The 20,283-nt window shown below is 32.1% G+C and overlaps 1 protein-coding gene across 1 annotated transcript in view; it reads left to right on the top strand.

Annotated features, from left to right (window-relative positions):
- Window positions 1-20,283, top strand: part of LOC129268041 (mucin-like protein) — a 48,427-nt gene that overhangs the window by 10,276 nt on the left and 17,868 nt on the right. Inside the window, exons 8-19 of the mRNA XM_064104442.1 lie at window positions 276-500; window positions 1,677-1,893; window positions 2,038-2,202; window positions 2,827-2,958; window positions 10,772-10,977; window positions 11,832-11,916; window positions 12,844-13,053; window positions 13,432-13,545; window positions 14,679-14,927; window positions 15,599-15,793; window positions 17,132-17,325; window positions 19,332-19,509. Of these exons, the coding sequence (XP_063960512.1) occupies window positions 276-500; window positions 1,677-1,893; window positions 2,038-2,202; window positions 2,827-2,958; window positions 10,772-10,977; window positions 11,832-11,916; window positions 12,844-13,053; window positions 13,432-13,545; window positions 14,679-14,927; window positions 15,599-15,793; window positions 17,132-17,325; window positions 19,332-19,509 (2,170 nt within the window). The remainder of the gene's footprint in view (window positions 1-275; window positions 501-1,676; window positions 1,894-2,037; window positions 2,203-2,826; window positions 2,959-10,771; window positions 10,978-11,831; window positions 11,917-12,843; window positions 13,054-13,431; window positions 13,546-14,678; window positions 14,928-15,598; window positions 15,794-17,131; window positions 17,326-19,331; window positions 19,510-20,283) is intronic.

Below are 20,283 nucleotides of genomic sequence, written 5' to 3'. Positions count from 1 at the left end.
GCCCTCTATGATATTGTATGTTATTTGTAAACTATTATATTTGATCTGTAAAGCACTCATGATAGTGTTTTCCCCAAACTATGTCAATTCAGATGTATTAATGAAATGGAGTGTGTATTTTTTCATGTTTGCTAATGGATGATCACATAACATCAAAATCAAATTACATCAAATGAAGTCATGTTTATTTAAACCAGATCAAATCCCATCCAGTTAATGTAAATCACATCTTAAATCAAAATAACAAAAAAACATAATTGTTTGTTGTTTGACAGACAAATAGATTTCAAGCTATTGTATTCAGTGATGGTGTCAGGACAGGAATACTGATGAACTATCGTGAAGGTGATCTTCAATGGCAATCAACTACAAAAGAAATTTCAGCTCGAGTTGGATACAACATCATTGAAAGTGTATCAAATCTATATGAGAGCAATGATGAAGGAACAAGAGATCTTAGTTATAGCCGGGACACACGCATTGGAAACACTGGTCAGATGGTAAAGTGCATTGTTTGATCAGGTCTAAGGGGGTGTTTAAAGAAAATATTTGCGATCAATTGAAAATATTCTGTTGCAATTTTACAACTGATAGTTCCACTTTAGCTGTAGCAAATCAGATTAAACTTCTTGTTTCAAGGAGCAGATTAGCAATCAATCACTAATTGGCAATGAACTGCAAGACTTATGATTGATTTAGGGACCAAAAATTGACTAGCAATTGATCGCAAGTTTCTTGTAACACCCCATAAGTCTTTAAATTGATATTTTTTTCAATGCTATATTTTTCTCATTAAATTATATGTATCAGAACCCCCCCACAAAAAAAAAAAAAAAGATCGATAAGGAATATGGCTTTAATAGTGATAAATTTGCCTTGAGAGCAGTGATTCCTAAAATGTCATCACATTGCCAATATGAAAATGACATTGATTATTTCATTTAAATATCATTTGTTTTATTTGGAGCCTGTTGAAAAAATGTTGTGTTTGTAAATGCAAACACCAAATGATAACTTCTTATCATGCCACAAACCACAGTTTTATCCTGCAAGTAAATCAATATATGGATTTTGAATGTACACACAGAGTGTAACAAATATATATTTGATAAGTCCCGTGTATGCACTCTGTGAACAGATGGAGTAAACAAAATGGAAAATGTATTTTGTCAGGATAGCTTTGTTTGACTATAGGACATCTCACAGTCATGTCAAATTAATCAAGAATCTAGTAATTCTGTATGAATGCATTTTTCTCGTTCGTAATTGTTAATTTTGATAGTTTTAGCATATAATTTCTTTTTTTTAAATTTTCATTGTAAGTACTTTTGGCCTTTTGAGAAAATTAGCGCTGTATAAGTAATAAGTATCACTATTATTAGTATTTATGGGGGAGATGTTGTAGAATGTCTATTCTGATATGTGTGAAATTCCATTTTTTTTTAAAGCCAAGAAGGGGTACAAACTCTTTACAGATTTATCATATGTTCATGCTCCATATGAGACTGATTGAAGCATCCTCTGCCAAAACGTGCATTTATTCTTGATACAGTGTAGACCAGGGTATTGTAAGCCTCATTTGTGAATTTAGGCCAGTATATTTATGGAGAGTATATAATGCTAGATAATATAACATAAATACTACAACTATTGTGATTATTCTTGTTTGTCCATAGGGTAGCTATATCTACCGTCTGGATACAAACACAGCTGATTATATCAATCCTTGCGTTGGATGTTTAACTTGGTATGAGGAGGACCTGGCTAATACATACAACTATTCCACTGCTTCTGTGTGTCCCTGTACAAGACCCCAGGCTGCTAGGGATATTAACTTCAGAAAGTGTGTGTTTCCAAGGGGCAGAGATACAGACTTCAGTAGTTCCAGCTATAGTAAGTTTTAAACAATTCTATATGATTTTTCTCTTTTTTATATATTTGTTTTTCTATTATTATATGAGAGAACCTTGCCTAATAATTTCCTATGTGTTATCTTGAGTTTCCTTGTCTCTATAACCCATCCTTTCTTTTGCTTAGGTTCAGTACAGTGTTACCAGTCTTCCACAGATATAGATGAGGGATACCGATGTACGTATATCAGTAAAGCCCTTGTCACAGAGTACCAGAGCTTGTGGGAGTCCAGTAATTTTGTTGCAGTTTTGATTCCAAACAACAGAAACTCATTGTATGATGATTGGAAACGTAAGTTTCTTTTGTGAATTAAGCAAGATTTTGTTCTTTAATTACAATGTAGAATTATAGCTGTAAGAGTGATTTCATAATGATAAGAGTATTAAAAATAAACAGTGACTTTTACATGGGAAGTATTAACCCTTACCAGGTAATGAATTGTTTTTGCTTTATTTGATCACAAATTAGGGTGTGATTGTTTCTTATATATTTTAAAAAAATAGAGATTAGAGTATTAAATTCAATGAACATTCATGTGAAAAGCACTGGTTTTAAGGATTTCATGACCCTGTGATTTTTTTAATGTAGTGATTATTTTTACTATTGTTTAAATCCTTGAATAAAAGCTACTGATGCATTCAAAGTGTACTCAAAATCTTCATCTCTTTTTACTGCTGTATTCTGCATAGTTATGTGCAAATATGAAGCAATTTATCCAATGTCCACATGTGCATGGCCAAAATTATATTGTCATTCTTTGTCCATTTTCTCTCAATTACTGATGTTCTACAAGAATAATATGGAACTTTTTTTTATTTATATGTATAAAAACTTGGGTATTGATTTGCCTTGATCCTAGTGAAACCAATTTTAAGATTATTGCTACAAATCACATTTATCTTTGAATACATCCAGGTGAAGATGTATTTCCTAGAGAGATGTGTTGTATGATGACATCTGGTCTACAAGGTGAATACTATTGTAATCTTTATCAAGAACGTCGTCCACAGATTACAAGTTGTGATGGCTACAACCCTCCTACTGCTGGTAAGTTTATACAAATACAAATTGTCCAGATTTGAATTATCAGTAAACAAATAACAAGAAAGAATTTTCTTAGCAAGTATGCATGTATGGGTCTTGCCAAATGCCAAACAGATAGTTTATTGATAATCATCATGCTTTTCAGACTTGTTCTCTTTCTTTTGCCTTTGTATTTGATATATTTTCCCCCTTTTCTTCTTTTTTCTTCTTCATCTTTTGGAATCTTTCATCTAAAATGTAGGATCATTTCATTTAAGAAACTTGTCTACAAATTCAAATTTAATTAATAATTTTATATAATTTTATATAATTTTAGTTATTTTAATTAGATAATTTGAGACTACAACTGAACATGTACTATATCTCTTATAAAAGGTAAAAATAGTAAAGTGAATTAAAAAAAAATTATGTAACAATTCTTTCTTTTTGCTATGAATAAAATGAATGTGAAAAATACACAAGGTGTATGAATACAGTCTGACCTCTCTTATCCAGACACGTTTGGGACCAGCACCAATTCGGATAACAGATTTATTCGGATCTGGGAGACCCCATATTAAAGGACAAGTCCACCCCAAAAATATGTTGATTTGAGTAAATAGAGAAAAATCAAACTAGCATAATGCTAAAAAGTTCATCAAAATTGGATGTAAAATAAGAAAGTTATGGCATTTTGAAGTTTCACATATTTTTCACAAAACAGTGATATGTACAATTCAGTGACATGCAAATGAGAACATCAATGATCTCCTTCACTCACTATTTCTTTTGTTTTTTATTGTTTGAATTATACAATATTTCATTTTTTACATATTTGACGATAAGGACCAACTTGACTGAACCATATAGTATCACACAATGCTTATTCCACATGTTCAGGGAGAAATTAATCATTGTTTCACTTGACAACGAGGAGAAAATTAGAATATTTCTTATTTCTTATAATAAAATACAAAAGAAATAGTGAGTGGATGACGTCATCAGTCTCGTCATTTGCATACTGACTAGGATGTGCATATAACTGTTTTGTGAAATTAAGTGAAACTTTAAAATGTCATAACTTTCTTATTTTACATCCGATTTTGATGAAATTTTCAGTGTTGTTCTTGTTGGATTTTTCTCTTTTTATTCAAATCAACTATTTGTTGGAGTGGACTTGTCCTTTAAATGCAGGCAGCTGTCTATCCCCAACAGTACCTATACAAGTAATCTATTGTAGTGGGTGCACACAGACAGTATTTCACTGCTGTCATTGCAAATCATTGGCGTTTTTTTACGAAAATGAAATCGTTTTAATAATAATAATAATGGTGGCTACTTATAGAGCGCACAGGTCCACCTTTCGGTGCTCATGGCACTTCAAGGAGTTTTCCAAAACTCTTGGATAATTTACCTGCTGAAATGATTGAGAAATACATCGAGCATACCTCGAAAGAACGAGAATGACTCGATGAAACTGACTTTGAAAATTGATTACACTGGGCATCGCAGCTTCACAGAGTCAGCCATTGTTATATTGACTGTCTGCTCAAACATGATAGATGGCGCTGTCCATAATGCAAGATGAAGCTTGAGTGCACCAGACATGTGCTGTTTTTTTTCCCGAAAAAAAAGAGAAAGTGATAAAATGGTTGCGCTGTGCCCTGATTTACTGGTAAATTATCTTGTCTAAAGTTTTTGGGGTGATTTGGATAAGATATTTTCATAAAAAATAATCTGATTGTAGGTAGACTATATTGGCAAATGTATGGAATCAAAGTGAGTTTGCATAGGAATTTTAGATTGAAATCTCATTTCCCCACGGACTAGATTGAAAAAAAAAATTATCGGCAAGTGTGTGTCCGGATAATAGAGAGATCCGGATAAGAGAGGTCGGACTGGTCGGACTGCTATGTAATTATGATTAAGGTGTCAAAGGTGTCTGCATTTGTCGTAAAAAAAAAAGAAGTGTAGCAGAGATAATGGGTAGGGGGTCTATCCCCAGCTTGGGTATGGTTAATATTTCCATTAGATATTGATCTCAAGGAATGATGAAATAACTATGTCCAGTGGGTCATTATTTCAAGGGACAACCATTTTGAAATCTTCTGTAGATTTTCATCATATGGGGTCACTACTTGTTAATTATGATGACATCAAAGGAAAAATTTAATATCTTCAGTTGATTATGATTGCATGGGTGGCTACTTTGATATCTTTAGAAGATAAGGATTACATGTAGTAAATAATTACATAGATGACTACACTAAAAAATCTTCTGTAGAAAATGATTCCAAGTATGACAGCACTACTATCTTCAGTAGATCATGATTTCAAGGATGATTAACCAAACATCTTCAATAGATAATTATTGCATGGGCTACTCCTTAAATATCCGAAAGGTAATGGTTGTAAGTCTGACTATACCAATGTTGTCAGTAGACAATGGTTGCAAAGATGAGTAATCTAATATCTTGTAGTTGATTATTGCATTCTAAGACTATCCTAACATCTTCAGTAGATGATTATTGCATTCTAAGACTATCCTAACATCTTCAGTAGATGATTATTGCATTCTAAGACTATCCTAACATCTTCACTAGATGATTATTGCATTCTAAGACTATCCTAACATCTTCAGTAGATGATTATTGCATTCTAAGACTATCCTAACATCTTCACTAGATGATTATTGCATTCTAAGACTATCCTAACATCTTCAGTAGATGATTATTGCATTCTAAGACTATCCTAACATCTTCACTAGATGATTATTGCATTCTAAGACTATCCTAACATCTTCAGTAGATGATTATTGCATTCTAAGACTATCCTAACATCTTCACTAGATGATTATTGCATTCTAAGACTATCCTAACATCTTCAGTAGATGATTATTGCATTCTAAGTCTATCCTAACATCTTCAGTAGATGATTATTGCATTCTAAGACTATCCTAACATCTTCAGTAGATGATTATTGCATTCTAAGACTATCCTAACATCTTCAGTAGATGATTATTGCATTCTAAGACTATCCTAACATCTTCAGTAGATGATTATTGCATTCTAAGACTATCCTAACATCTTCAGTAGATGATTATTGCATTCTAAGACTATCCTAACATCTTCAGTAGATGATTATTGCATTCTAAGACGATCCTAACATCTTCAGTAGATGATTATTGCATTCTAAGACTATCCTAACATCTTCAGTAGATGATTATTGCATTCTAAGACTATCCTAACATCTTCACTAGATGATTATTGCATTCTAAGACTATCCTAACATCTTCACTAGATGATTATTGCATTCTAAGACTATCCTAACATCTTCAGTAGATGATTATTGCATTCTAAGACTATCCTAACATCGTCAGTAGATGATTATTGCATTCTAAGTCTATCCTAACATCGTCAGTAGATGATTATTGCATTCTAAGACTATCCTAACATCTTCACTAGATGATTATTGCATTCTAAGACTATCCTAACATCTTCACTAGATGATTATTGCATTCTAAGACTATCCTAACATCTTCAGTAGATGATTATTGCATTCTAAGACTATCCTAACATCTTCACTAGATGATTATTGCATTCTAAGACTATCCTAACATCTTCAGTAGATGATTATTGCATTCTAAGTCTATCCTAACATCTTCAGTAGATGATTATTGCATTCTAAGACTATCCTAACATCTTCAGTAGATGATTATTGCATTCTAAGACTATCCTAACATCTTCAGTAGATGATTATTGCATTCTAAGACTATCCTAACATCTTCAGTAGATGATTATTGCATTCTAAGTCTATCCTAACATCTTCAGTAGATGATTATTGCATTCTAAGACTATCCTAACATCTTCAGTAGATGATTATTGCATTCTAAGACTATCCTAACATCTTCAGTAGATGATTATTGCATTCTAAGACTATCCTAACATCTTCAGTAGATGATTATTGCATTCTAAGACTATCCTAACATCTTCAGTAGATGATTATTGCATTCTAAGACTATCCTAACATCTTCACTAGATGATTATTGCATTCTAAGACTATCCTAACATCTTCACTAGATGATTATTGCATTCTAAGACTATCCTAACATCTTCACTAGATGATTATTGCATTCTAAGACTATCCTAACATCTTCAGTAGATGATTATTGCATTCTAAGACTATCCTAACATCTTCACTAGATGATTATTGCATTCTAAGACTATCCTAACATCTTCACTAGATGATTATTACATTCTAAGACTATCCTAACATCTTCAGTAGATGATTATTGCATTCTAAGACTATCCTAACATCTTTACTAGATGATTATTGCATTCTAAGACTATCCTAACATCTTCAGTAGATGATTATTGCATTCTAAGACTATCCTAACATCTTCACTAGATGATTATTGCATTTTAAGACTATCCTAACATCTTCACTAGATGATTATTGCATTCTAAGACTATCCTAACATCTTCACTAGATGATTATTGCATTCTAAGACTATCCTAACATCTTCAGTAGATGATTATTGCATTCTAAGACTATCCTAACATCTTCACTAGATGATTATTGCATTCTAAGACTATCCTAACATCTTCACTAGATGATTATTGCATTCTAAGACTATCCTAACATCTTCAGTAGATGATTATTGCATTCTAAGACTATCCTAACATCTTCACTAGATGATTATTGCATTCTAAGACTATCCTAACATCTTCACTAGATGATTATTGCATTCTAAGACTATCCTAACATCTTCAGTAGATGATTATTGCATTCTAAGACTATCCTACATTTAAACCCATTTACCCACATTTAAAAATAGCACATTCACATACAATTAAATAGAAATAAAATTTTAAAAAAATATTCCAAGGATGACTACTTTAATATGTTCTGAAGATAATGATTGCAAGGATGACTACTTTAATATCTTCTGAAGATAATGATTGCAAGGATGACTACTTTAATATCTTCCAAAGATAACGATTGCAAGGATGACTTCTTTAATATCTTACCAAGATAATGATTGCAAGGATGACTACTTTAATATCTTACGAAGATAACGATTGCAAGGATGACTTCTTTCATATCTTACGAAGATAATGATTGCAAGGATGACTACTTTAATATCTTATGAAGATAATGATTGCAAGGATGACTACTTTAATATCTTACGAAGATAATGATTGCAAGGATGACTACTTTAATATCTTACGAAGATAATGATGGCAAGGATGACTACTTTAATATCTTACGAAGATAATGATTGCAAGGATGACTACTTTAATATCTTACGAAGATAATGATTGCAAGGATGACTACTTTAATATCTTCCGAAGATAACGATTGCAAGGATGACTACTTTAATATCTTACGAAGATAATGATTGCAAGGATGACTACTTTAATATCTTACGAAGATAATGATCGCAAGGATGACTACTTTAATATCTTACGAAGATAATGATTGCAAGGATGACTACTTTAGTATCTTACGAAGATAATGATGGCAAGGATGACTACTTTAATATCTTCCGAAGATAATGATCGCAAGGATGACTACTTTAATATCTTCCAAAGATAACAATTGCAAGGATGACTTCTTTAATATCTTACGAAGATAATGATTGCAAGGATGACTACTTTAATATCTTACGAAGATAATGATTGCAAGGATGACTACTTTAATATCTTACGAAGATAATGATTGCAAGGATGACTACTTTAATATCTTACGAAGATAATGATGGCAAGGATGACTACTTTAATATCTTCCGAAGATAACGATTGCAAGGATGACTTCTTTAATATCTTACGAAGATAATGATTGCAAGGATAACTACTTTAATATCTTACGAAGATAACGATTGCAAGGATGACTTCTTTAATATCTTACGAAGATAATGATGGCAAGGATGACTACTTTAATATCTTACGAAGATAATGATTGCAAGGATGACTACTTTAATATCTTACGAAGATAATGATTGCAAGGATGACTACTTTAATATCTTCCAAAGATAACAATTGCAAGGATGACTTCTTTAATATCTTACGAAGATAATGATTGCAAGGATGACTACTTTAATATCTTACAAAGATAATGATTGCAAGGATGACTACTTTAATATCTTACGAAGATAATGATTGCAAGGATGACTACTTTAATATCTTACGAAGATAATGATGGCAAGGATGACTACTTTAATATCTTCCGAAGATAACGATTGCAAGGATGACTTCTTTAATATCTTCCGAAGATAATGATTGCAAGGATGACTACTTTAATATCTTCTGAAGATAATGATTGCAAGGATGACTACTTTAATATCTTCCAAAGATAACGATTGCAAGGATGACTTCTTTAATATCTTACCAAGATAATGATTGCAAGGATGACTACTTTAATATCTTACGAAGATAACGATTGCAAGGATGACTTCTTTCATATCTTACGAAGATAATGATTGCAAGGATGACTACTTTAATATCTTATGAAGATAATGATTGCAAGGATGACTACTTTAATATCTTACGAAGATAATGATTGCAAGGATGACTACTTTAATATCTTACGAAGATAATGATGGCAAGGATGACTACTTTAATATCTTACGAAGATAATGATTGCAAGGATGACTACTTTAATATCTTACGAAGATAATGATTGCAAGGATGACTACTTTAATATCTTACGAAGATAATGATTGCAAGGATGACTACTTTAATATCTTACGAAGATAATGATTGCAAGGATGACTACTTTAATATCTTCCGAAGATAACGATTGCAAGGATGACTTCTTTAATATCTTACGAAGATAATGATTGCAAGGATAACTACTTTAATATCTTACGAAGATAACGATTGCAAGGATGACTTCTTTAATATCTTACGAAGATAATGATGGCAAGGATGACTACTTTAATATCTTACGAAGATAATGATTGCAAGGATGACTACTTTAATATCTTACGAAGATAATGATTGCAAGGATGACTACTTTAATATCTTCCAAAGATAACAATTGCAAGGATGACTTCTTTAATATCTTACGAAGATAATGATTGCAAGGATGACTACTTTAATATCTTACAAAGATAATGATTGCAAGGATGACTACTTTAATATCTTACGAAGATAATGATTGCAAGGATGACTACTTTAATATCTTACGAAGATAATGATGGCAAGGATGACTACTTTAATATCTTCCGAAGATAACGATTGCAAGGATGACTTCTTTAATATCTTCCGAAGATAATGATTGCAAGGATAACTACTTTAATATCTTCCAAAGATTATTATTGCAATGATCATCATCATCCGTTAAAGTACAGTCCACCAAGTTGGTGTATCATCGTACTTGTATGATGATGATGATGGCTACTTTGATATATTCCAAAGATAATAATTTCAAGGATGACTACTGTAATGTCGTCCAAAGATAATTATTACAATGATGACTACTTTAATATTGTCAATAGATAATTTAATTATAGTGATTGCATGGATAACCAATTTAATAATACACTCAGTAGATAATTATACCACTAATGATTGCCTAATTATATTCAGTAGATATTCATTGCAAGGATGACTTCTTTGAAATGTCCAATAGTAAATGAGCGTAAAGGAAGAATATTTCAATATGTTCAATAGACAATCATCAATAATGACTACTTTAATAATCTACAATAGATCATGATTATCAGGGATGACCACTTTAAAATCAAGAAGAAATATATATTTTATTACTATTATTTTCAAATGATCATATATGTCATTATGAAGAATACATATTTTGTCATTTAAAACTGTAGGTCAGGGAGAAGGTGACCCACATTTTCAAACAATTGATGGGAAGAAATACACTTTCAATGGATTAGGGGAGTACAAAATACTTCAATACACTGATGACAATCCATTTACTGTTCAGATGCGGACAGGTAGAGCATTCAAGAATGGAGTACCCATTAATTCCGGGACAGTGTTCACTGGAGTTGCTGCAACACAAGGCCGCACAGAGGTTTCACTTCTCATTTTTTAATTTGATATGATTATGATCACCTTGATATTCCTCCCTACATGTAGATACATCATTCACCAAGGTTCTGTATGTTAAGCTAAATTAGTTAATTGGGATTTGAAATGAAAATTAAGAAATTTGGTGTATTGAGGTAGAAACTTTTATGCTACCTTCTGTCAAAGTTTGATGTTATGTATTTTATTATAATCTGTTATTCAAGAATTGTTCAATACCAGAGTTTTGTTAAGATACAAATATCAACAGATCTTATTTTTAATTAAAACCTAGTTTTATATGGGTGTAAGGTTCAAGTCCCAGGATATTGACTAGTGTCCATAAACAAGACGTTAACTATTTTAATGCAAACATGGTTGTCTTATTCATATTTCTCCAAAACCATGCACAATCCTAACTATTTGAATTTTCAAATGTTACATTCTTCACAATACCTTTTACGATACAAACTTCCCCTGCCAAATGACACTAAGGTATAACCATAGCTGTTCTACAAACAAGATTTGAACCTCTATTAAATATTTCAACACATTCTTGAGCTCGTTCTGCTTTATTACTGAAACATTTAACTTTTCCCATCTCGCATCTCAGGGTCCATACTGTAGTAATATAGGTTCATTGTAACTATGGTGTCTCTCATGAAAGAATCCCATTTCTTTCATTGCCTCTTCTCACTTTCCAGCATAGATAGAACAATGGTGAATGTGGATAAGCTACAGTGAAAGATGCAAAGTGCCTTTGTAATAAATTTCCAAGTAAACGATGTGGCACATACATTAATGCCTTTGCTCAGATAAATGAAAATAACAATTGATATAAATATTTTGTTTTCTTTTCAGATGTCACTTATTTTGAATGATGAAAGAACAGCCGTGCTTTTATCTATCAATGGGACTGCAGTTAATATTAGTGCTTTACTCACAGGTAAACTCCATGGTCTCTGCCATCAAACGCTATCTGTCATCACGTATCTCATCAAATTTTACAATGTCAATATGAATTTAATAGGGGTTATTCTCACAAAGTATGCAATATTTATTGGAGGAATTTGAATTCATTTGAGAAGACTCTTCACTCAGTTAGTGTTTCATTTGTAAATACATACAAAATCTGCAAGCAGAGACTATAATTGTTATTCAGACACAATCGGCTTGATATGCATGTGTCCAGTCATTTGAACTTCATATAAAACTAATCAAATTCTTCCAATATACCTTTTATCGTACATGAATTCAATGTACGAAACCTTACTTAACTCTTTGCTTGCTACGGGCAGAATCAATCCTGCACCACATTGATTTCATGGTTCTACTTTAAGAGATGTTTGTCATGGACTATGATAATTCAACTCACAATAGCTTTTGATTGGTTTACTGTAAAGAAAAGTACAATGCAATGCACACATCACTATTGTGTATGAACAATAGACTTAATGAACTCTGTGTGTATTGTGAATAGAATGTGACTGGAGTCAAACTTTGCAGTCTACTGTATGCGAATCTAGTCAAAGAAAGTAGGCAAAGAGATAATGGGAATTGAAATCATTGACAATTCCTGAGTATCCGAGAAGATGTTCTCATCAGTCATAAAATCATGCCTAAAAATATGTTACAAACAGCTTGATGAAATGGACCCATGATGGTGATTGAGACAGCTGTTTGTGTAGTAATACACATCTATAAGCAAGACTGGAACATGTTTTAGGTACTTATTAAGCTACATAGGGATATATCATGAACACAAGAAAGGGTCATCAGTCATGCATAATGCCTTTGTAACTTTAGGACAGCTTTATGACATAGGCCACAACTCTTTAGTGACTGGTGAAAATGATATTGCATTTTATTTCAGATGGTTATGTTTCGTCTGACCCAACTTTCACAATTCGCATTGATGATGAAGAAGTTTCGACTGTAGATGACCTTAGGATCATTGCAATCTTCAATGTGCCAGACTACCCAAGCTCTGGAATTTATGCACGTTTTACAAATGGATTGTTGTCATCACAAGTTTTTATTGCTCGAGAGTATGCCACTAGTGGAACAGCAAATGGCCTATTAGGTGGGTGCAGCCTTAAAACAGCTTTGTTTTGCAAATTACTTTAATACAACTGAAGTTTATTTTCTAGCACTGAGTTGAAAATTAGCTCAAAAGTCAAACCAATTGGAAAAAATCATTTAAATATATGTCTCTGGGGCCTGTTTCAGAAACAGTTTTACCAGTAGTAATATTATTTTCACAGTTTTATTACTGTCCTAGACTACCATGATAGGACTGCTTCTCTATTAAGACTGGAATATGGATTTCCTTGAATGATTGATACATGTATGACACACTACCTGCTCATGAAGTTAACTTTGTCTGAAGTTTCTATGGACATTGCTTATATATTTCCATATTATTATTACCATATATATTTGTGTTATTATTTATTTGAAGGCTTGATTAATGGAGATGCAACTGATGATTTCCAGTTCCAGAATGGAACCATTCTAATGGACACAATTGAGGGAAATTTAACGGAAGAACAAATCTTTGAATTTGGACAAAGTTGTAAGTTTCTTTAGATTTCTTGATATTACTATATTCCCCCAGGATTGTTCCAGTCATGCCTCACTCAATTTTTTTCGTGGAGCAAACCTTAAAGGTTAAAGGTCGTGATATAACACTGCTAAAGTTATATTCAGCAGATTATGCATTGCTAGTAAAGTGATTTAACCTTGGGTGTATGATTAATTGATAATCACTTCTGCATAAAATTGTATATACATGTATATATATGAACAAAGTCAAACAATCTGTGCTGAGATTTTGAGAGAATATTCAAGCAAAGAATTAAATTGATAATCTGTGGACAATTATTTTTATGAATTTTTCACCCATAGGGCTATTTCAAGTTCTGAAAAATTTATTTTGGGTGAAAAATTGTAAACTAATGCATCAGTAAAATGTGACCATCCAAAAGAGTGAGCAAAAGTGCATGATGATGACAAAAGTGATACATCATTAAAAAAAGGCAGGAGAGAGTTTACATTTACACTCTTGCTCTTGTACTGAAGAGCCAATTGATGCAGACCAAAATATGCTTTTTGATGCATCGCTGAAACATTCTGTATAGATAATGTAGAGTGACCAGAGCGGTAGGCAAAGGGCGTGGTTCTAACTTACAGAGACATGAAGTGGACAACCTTACTCGATTGCCTGTGATGAACTGCCCTGTGCTGAACAACTTTGAACCTTTATTTAGCATAAAATATTTACATGCTTGATTTATATATAACAAAGATAAATAATGAATATTCAAATAGCAAAGGTAGCAAATGAAAGAAATACATGAATATACGTGGCATGTGAATAGCTGCTATTGAATATTAATGAACTGAAGTCAGAGGGAGAGAACCAATCAGAGAATAAGAACTTAGCAAGAGTCAAGTATGAGTGAACATGAGCATGAACAAAAGAAAGGGATGGAAGAGTGAATCTGGCATGTTGAAAGGAATGCAAAGAAGGTGATGGAAGAAAAGATGGAATTTTGATGACTAACAGAGGAGAGAGGATGATCAAGAATAATGAAGAACACATCTATAAATAACATTAAATACATGTATTCTTAAAACCCTGTTCACACTACAGCTCTACAATAACAATAATACTTTTTAAACATTGTCATGAATTTCCTCCCGCAGGGATGACTACAGCAGCTGAATCTATTTTTGAATACTATGATCGCGATTGGGCTTATTATAATGATCCCAGCTTTGTACCTCAGTTCTTTTCAAGCCTAGAAGCCGCTGATCCAGTATTAGCAGAACAAGCTCGAGCAACATGTGGCAATAATACAGCATGCATATTTGATACCTTGGCAGTTGATGCCTTGCTTGGTCTTCATACATTAAATTCAGAAAATTCTTTTGAAGCTGTGTTGCATGACTTAGGTAAGTACACTCCTTTCATGAAATCAATTGACAACAATATAAATATTACATTAGTCCAATTGAAAAAAAAAGTAAAATTTTATTCAAATGCTTCCAGTTTGCTTCCAGTTTTGTGTACATTACCAATTTAAAGTGTGTAATGATAAGTTCAGTTTAAAGAGCTTTTATGCAAGAATGATCATCATTATACTGGAATAAATGTTTGCAGTATCTATTTCTCTCTTTTAATAACATTTCTCTCTTTTGCTGTTTTCCTTCTTCTCTCCTTAAGGGAATTATTCACCGTTAAAAACAGCATAATTTTGATACACCAGAAAAGTGATTTTGTTACTCTGCTTTACCAGATTGCCTCATAAAACTAAACAAAAAAGAATATTTATTATCATTAATGATAATGTACTATTTTTCTGTAGGAGATTTCTCTGTGATCATTTTATGTGGAAGGTAAATTAACCTTCATATAGATTTATTGTAAAAGGTCTATAGTGGCAAACTCATTATTAATTATATCATAATTTATCTTCATTATCAGTACCACAATAATTATTTTAAATGCATGTACTCACATTTATGTGTACAATTATAGTAACATGTCTATTTTGGCAATATTATTATTCATTATATTTAATATTGTGATTTTATTGTAATTTCATTTTTTATAATATTGATAGACAACTTTCCACCAAACATCACATCAGTTGTTGAGAACACTTTAACTGAAGCCTTAGCAGAGAGTGATATCGGTGTACTACATGTTACTGTTGGACAATCAGTTTCTTTACAAATTACTGCATCGGATCCTAATGAGGGAGATGTTATACAGTTTTCATTGGAACATTCTGTTCCAAATGCAACTATAGATAGTGGTATGTAGGCTTTCCTAGTCAGATTCTAATCAAGTCTTATATAATCTACACTAATCAAATACAAGTGATTTTGACTGTTTCATAAATGAGTTACTGATTATGAACAAAGTGCTGAATAAGATTCAGTTGAGCATTTTTAGCCATTGCAGTGAATCATTCATAATCTACTAAGTATGTAATGTAAGTAGATTATGACTGATTTATATCAGGGTATATATATATATATATATATATATACAGTGCGTCCCAGAAAAAACGAAACCGAGATTAAGCGACGATTTATCATAACTTAATCACAAATACAATAGACAAATGACCTACCAATGTAAAGCTTAGAATCTCCTCTTTCATCTGATATTACTTAGATTATTCCTCATTCACGCATGAGTGAGCAAAAACAATTTGAAGAAAGGATACCAAAAACTCATTTGGCAGGGGGTATCTGAATTTCAAAAAGAAAATCACATGCCTAAAAAGTTCAATATCTGCTCTTTTATTTGATACCTTAATCACAAAAAATGGTCAAGAAGTAAAAAAGATATGTTCCCTCAAAACAATACTTGTATTTCTATGATTTCATAAAATAAACGTGTTTTTACCGGTTTCCCACAGAAGCTATCGCATGGTTAACAAAAGACTTAATGCATGGCTGATCGTCAACAATACGGAGTGTCGAGTGAGTTTGAACATTAGCCTGTAAAACCTCTTCATTTTATGAAATTATTGAAATTCAAGCCTTATTTCAAATAACCAGATCTTTGTTATTTCTTGACTATTTTCTGTAATTGAGGTATCAAATTAAAGAGCAGATATTGAACTTTCTAAAAATGTGGTTTTCTTTTTGAAACCCAGAAACAGCCCGCCAAATGACTTTTTTGTATCTCCTCTTCAAATTGTTTTTGCTCACTCATGCATGAATGAAAAATAATCTAAGTAATTTCAGATGAAAGAGGAGATTCTAAGCTTTACAATGGTAGGTCATTTGACTATTGTATTTGTGATTAAGTTATGATAAATCATCGATAAATCTCGGTTTTGTTTTTTCTGGGATGCACTGTATATATATGCCAAAATGTTATGATACAGCTTACCCATTTTTTGAATAATGTATTATCTATGCTCAGATTTTACCTATATATAGTGACATGTACCACTCAAAATGAGTTGTCCTGGTGGACAATAAATAAATTAATACTTTTATTTATTTATTCATTTATATTTAATTTATTCATTTATTCACCAGGGTAGCTCATTCAACAAAGTTAATTACAATGATGCCCTATACCTCATATATGAATTATCATTTAAATTACTGAAATTATTTCTTAACTTTGATAGAAACTGGTGTATTTGAATGGACTCCTCAAAGCATAGAAGATACTTCACAGAGGATTGTAATTGTAGCCGGAGATTCTACTGGAGCGAATGCATTGCTAATCTATAAAGTTAAGATTTGTGAGTGTTTCAATGGGGGAACATGTCAGTTCAACACAGAAGCAACAAATCAAGACCTCAACAACAATGGATTTGCTGTGAGTAGTGGATCTCAAATTTAGTTGCTCAAAGTAATTATTAAAATAAATAATGACTGGAGCGACCATGTCATTCACACCAGAATTTCTAGAAATATAGTTGTATTATACAGAGTAGGCCTAAAAATGTTTGTCAATGATGGGATATTATTGATGATATACAATACTCTTGTACTCCCACACATTTCATATTGCAATATTCTTTGGGCTACATCCAAGGTGTCAACTACCAATATATTTCTCCTGCAAAAGAAAGCACTTTGCATATGTACTGGGTCTCGTTACAGAGACCACACAAACCCCTTATTTGTAAAACTAAAGTGCTTGAAAGTAGAAGATATCAGTTTTTTGCAAACAACATTATTTATGTATCGTGTTAATGCCAATATGCTGCCTGGCTCATTTTCTTTTGTTTCAGCCTAACATCCGTGTTCAGTCATATTCAAACATACATTTGATTAATCCCCGCACCACATTAGCGCATGAATCAATCAGGCATCGCAGCTTGGATGTTTGGAATTCTCGTCCATATGATATTCAAAATTTGAGAACCGTACTTCTAAATTGGTTGTAAACTGCACTCTCCTTTCTAAATTGCAGAATCAGTAATATGCACATAAGACATGAGCTTTTTTTCTTTCTTTTCTTTGTAACTGAAGAATTAAAGATTGAACTTTGTTAAATTTACTATTACCATATTATCATAACAACTTGACACTTAGCTGTTCAATATTAAGGCAGTCTTCCACATTTTCTTTTCTTCTATATATTTCCTCTCTTCCTTGTTTCTTTTTAATCTTTCCCCCCTTTTTGATTTTTTTTTTCTTGATGGTTTTTGTTCTCATTGTATTTTGTTCTTTATTTTAAGTGATACTTAAAAGTTTTAAAGGTGATTCAACCAATCAAGCTCTAGGCTTATGTTGTTCCACCTCTGTATGTTCATTATGTACTTTTCATTATACTCTCACATGTTATCCATATATTCTCATTATATTGTATTCATATTGTGAACTTGCGTGAATAAATAAACCAAAATATATTTACACACGATATGCTACAATTATTCATAATCCGTCAGTTCATCCATCGGGTCATCCTATTATCATATCAAAATACATGATTTTGTGAATATCAAGAATTTTTAAATAAAAATACTTGAAAGCAGGAATATCAAGAAACTGTTCTTTATAGATTAAAGAATGGTGTTACACTGTCACTGATATAACACTAACATATTATTATTTTTTGGGGGGGGGCTTGAAACCATCATTTATTTCAATATTTAGAAAATATAAAAAGTTGACTATTCATGTAATATTCATTGGCTCTGACTTTGATATCAATCTTGACTTTGCTGAGCTCTCAACCCAGTGTTAGGACTGGCAGCAGCTTGACCTGAAGCTGGGGCAACAATAGTTGTAACACTCTGAAGTGATTATGTCTAGATAGACAGTGCTTTGTAAATGCATTCCGTTAAATTATGTTAGAAAGCTGTTCATTAAAGTCTTCATATCAGACCATTGACAATTTTTGTAATTATATTACGCACGATAAAGTTATTTTGCAGTATCATACATTAAGAAAAATAATTAATTGAGACTTTATTAAAACTTTATTTAACAAACATTTCTTGGACCAATCGAAATGTTTTGACAACATAAATTACATCATTAGGCAGTTTGCATATCTGATATAGCTGAAAATTAAAGGAAATGTTTAACATTGATTGTTAAATCTTACCTGTAAGGTCCAATTTTTGACTTGTGTCTGTGATGTGTTTCAAAATGGAAAACACAAAATCATTACTTAGTGCTTCACAACAATGACATGCCATCATATATAAAACATTTATTATAATTAGAAACACCAGCATTGAAATGAAATTATGATTTTCCCCATAAACATGTTGTTACTTGTGAATGTCTCTAATATTGAAACTCTTTTCCCAATAAATAGGTTGTTACTTGTGAATGTCTCTATATTGAAACTCTTTTCCCAATAAACAGGTTGTTATTTGTGAATGTACAGCCGGCTGGACAGGTGATCATTGTGATATAGACTTTAATCCATGTGATGGTTATTGTTACGATCAAGTTCTCTGCACTGACAATTTACCACCAGCATTGGATGCCATATGTGGACCGTGCCCGTCACATCTTACAGGAGATGGTCGACAATGCACCAGTACGTACTACACATTATCACATTACATTTTGTTCTAGTTAATGATACAGTAAAAGCGATAATGAAGATCCACATTTTCATGGCAAATATTGTTAGTATGTATTTACCTTTGAAAGTATTTCTTATCTCTTTCAGTTGGAGATGTAAAGTTAAAAACGTCTTTATCTTTTTATAAGTCGCACAGAATGCATACACTTTCATTGGTTTCAGAAAAATATTTTATTTTGCAGCCTACAGACTTTGGAATGACTTCCCCCTGTAAAACTAAGCAATCCTCAACATCATAAATTTTCAACCAAATATACATTTGTTTATTGATGTATATATAACAGCCAGTGACGGACCGTGACCCGTAGGAGACAATGATTGGAGGGGCACTGTATTGTTTGTGAACAATGCTGTGCCCCTCCAATGCTTTGTCTCCTCCGGGTCACGGTCCGTCACTGATAACAACTGTAATAGAAACAAGCCATGCAGTTGCTAAATTTTTACAAATTGATAATAGGCCTATAACTATTATTACTATCACTAGAAGAAATAGTAGACATATTGTCATTTTCTCTATCAATGCACAATTGAATAAAAATGATAGGATAATAAAAAAAATCAATTTTTGTTATTACTTTGAGTTTTAGTGATTGATATCATGGTTCATTTGTATGCTTGATTGATAATTGGAGCACTGTGGTCCAGTGGATTAGTCTTCTGACTTTGAAACCGAGGGACGTGTGTTTGAATCCCTGCCATGGCATTATTTCCTTCAGCAAGAAATAG

The sequence above is a fragment of the Lytechinus pictus genome, chromosome 9 (assembly GCF_037042905.1).
Source record: "Lytechinus pictus isolate F3 Inbred chromosome 9, Lp3.0, whole genome shotgun sequence".
NCBI classification, from domain to species: domain Eukaryota; kingdom Metazoa; phylum Echinodermata; class Echinoidea; order Temnopleuroida; family Toxopneustidae; genus Lytechinus; species Lytechinus pictus.
The sequence above is the reverse complement of the archived record's forward strand: the minus strand, read 5'-3'. Positions and strand labels throughout refer to the sequence as shown.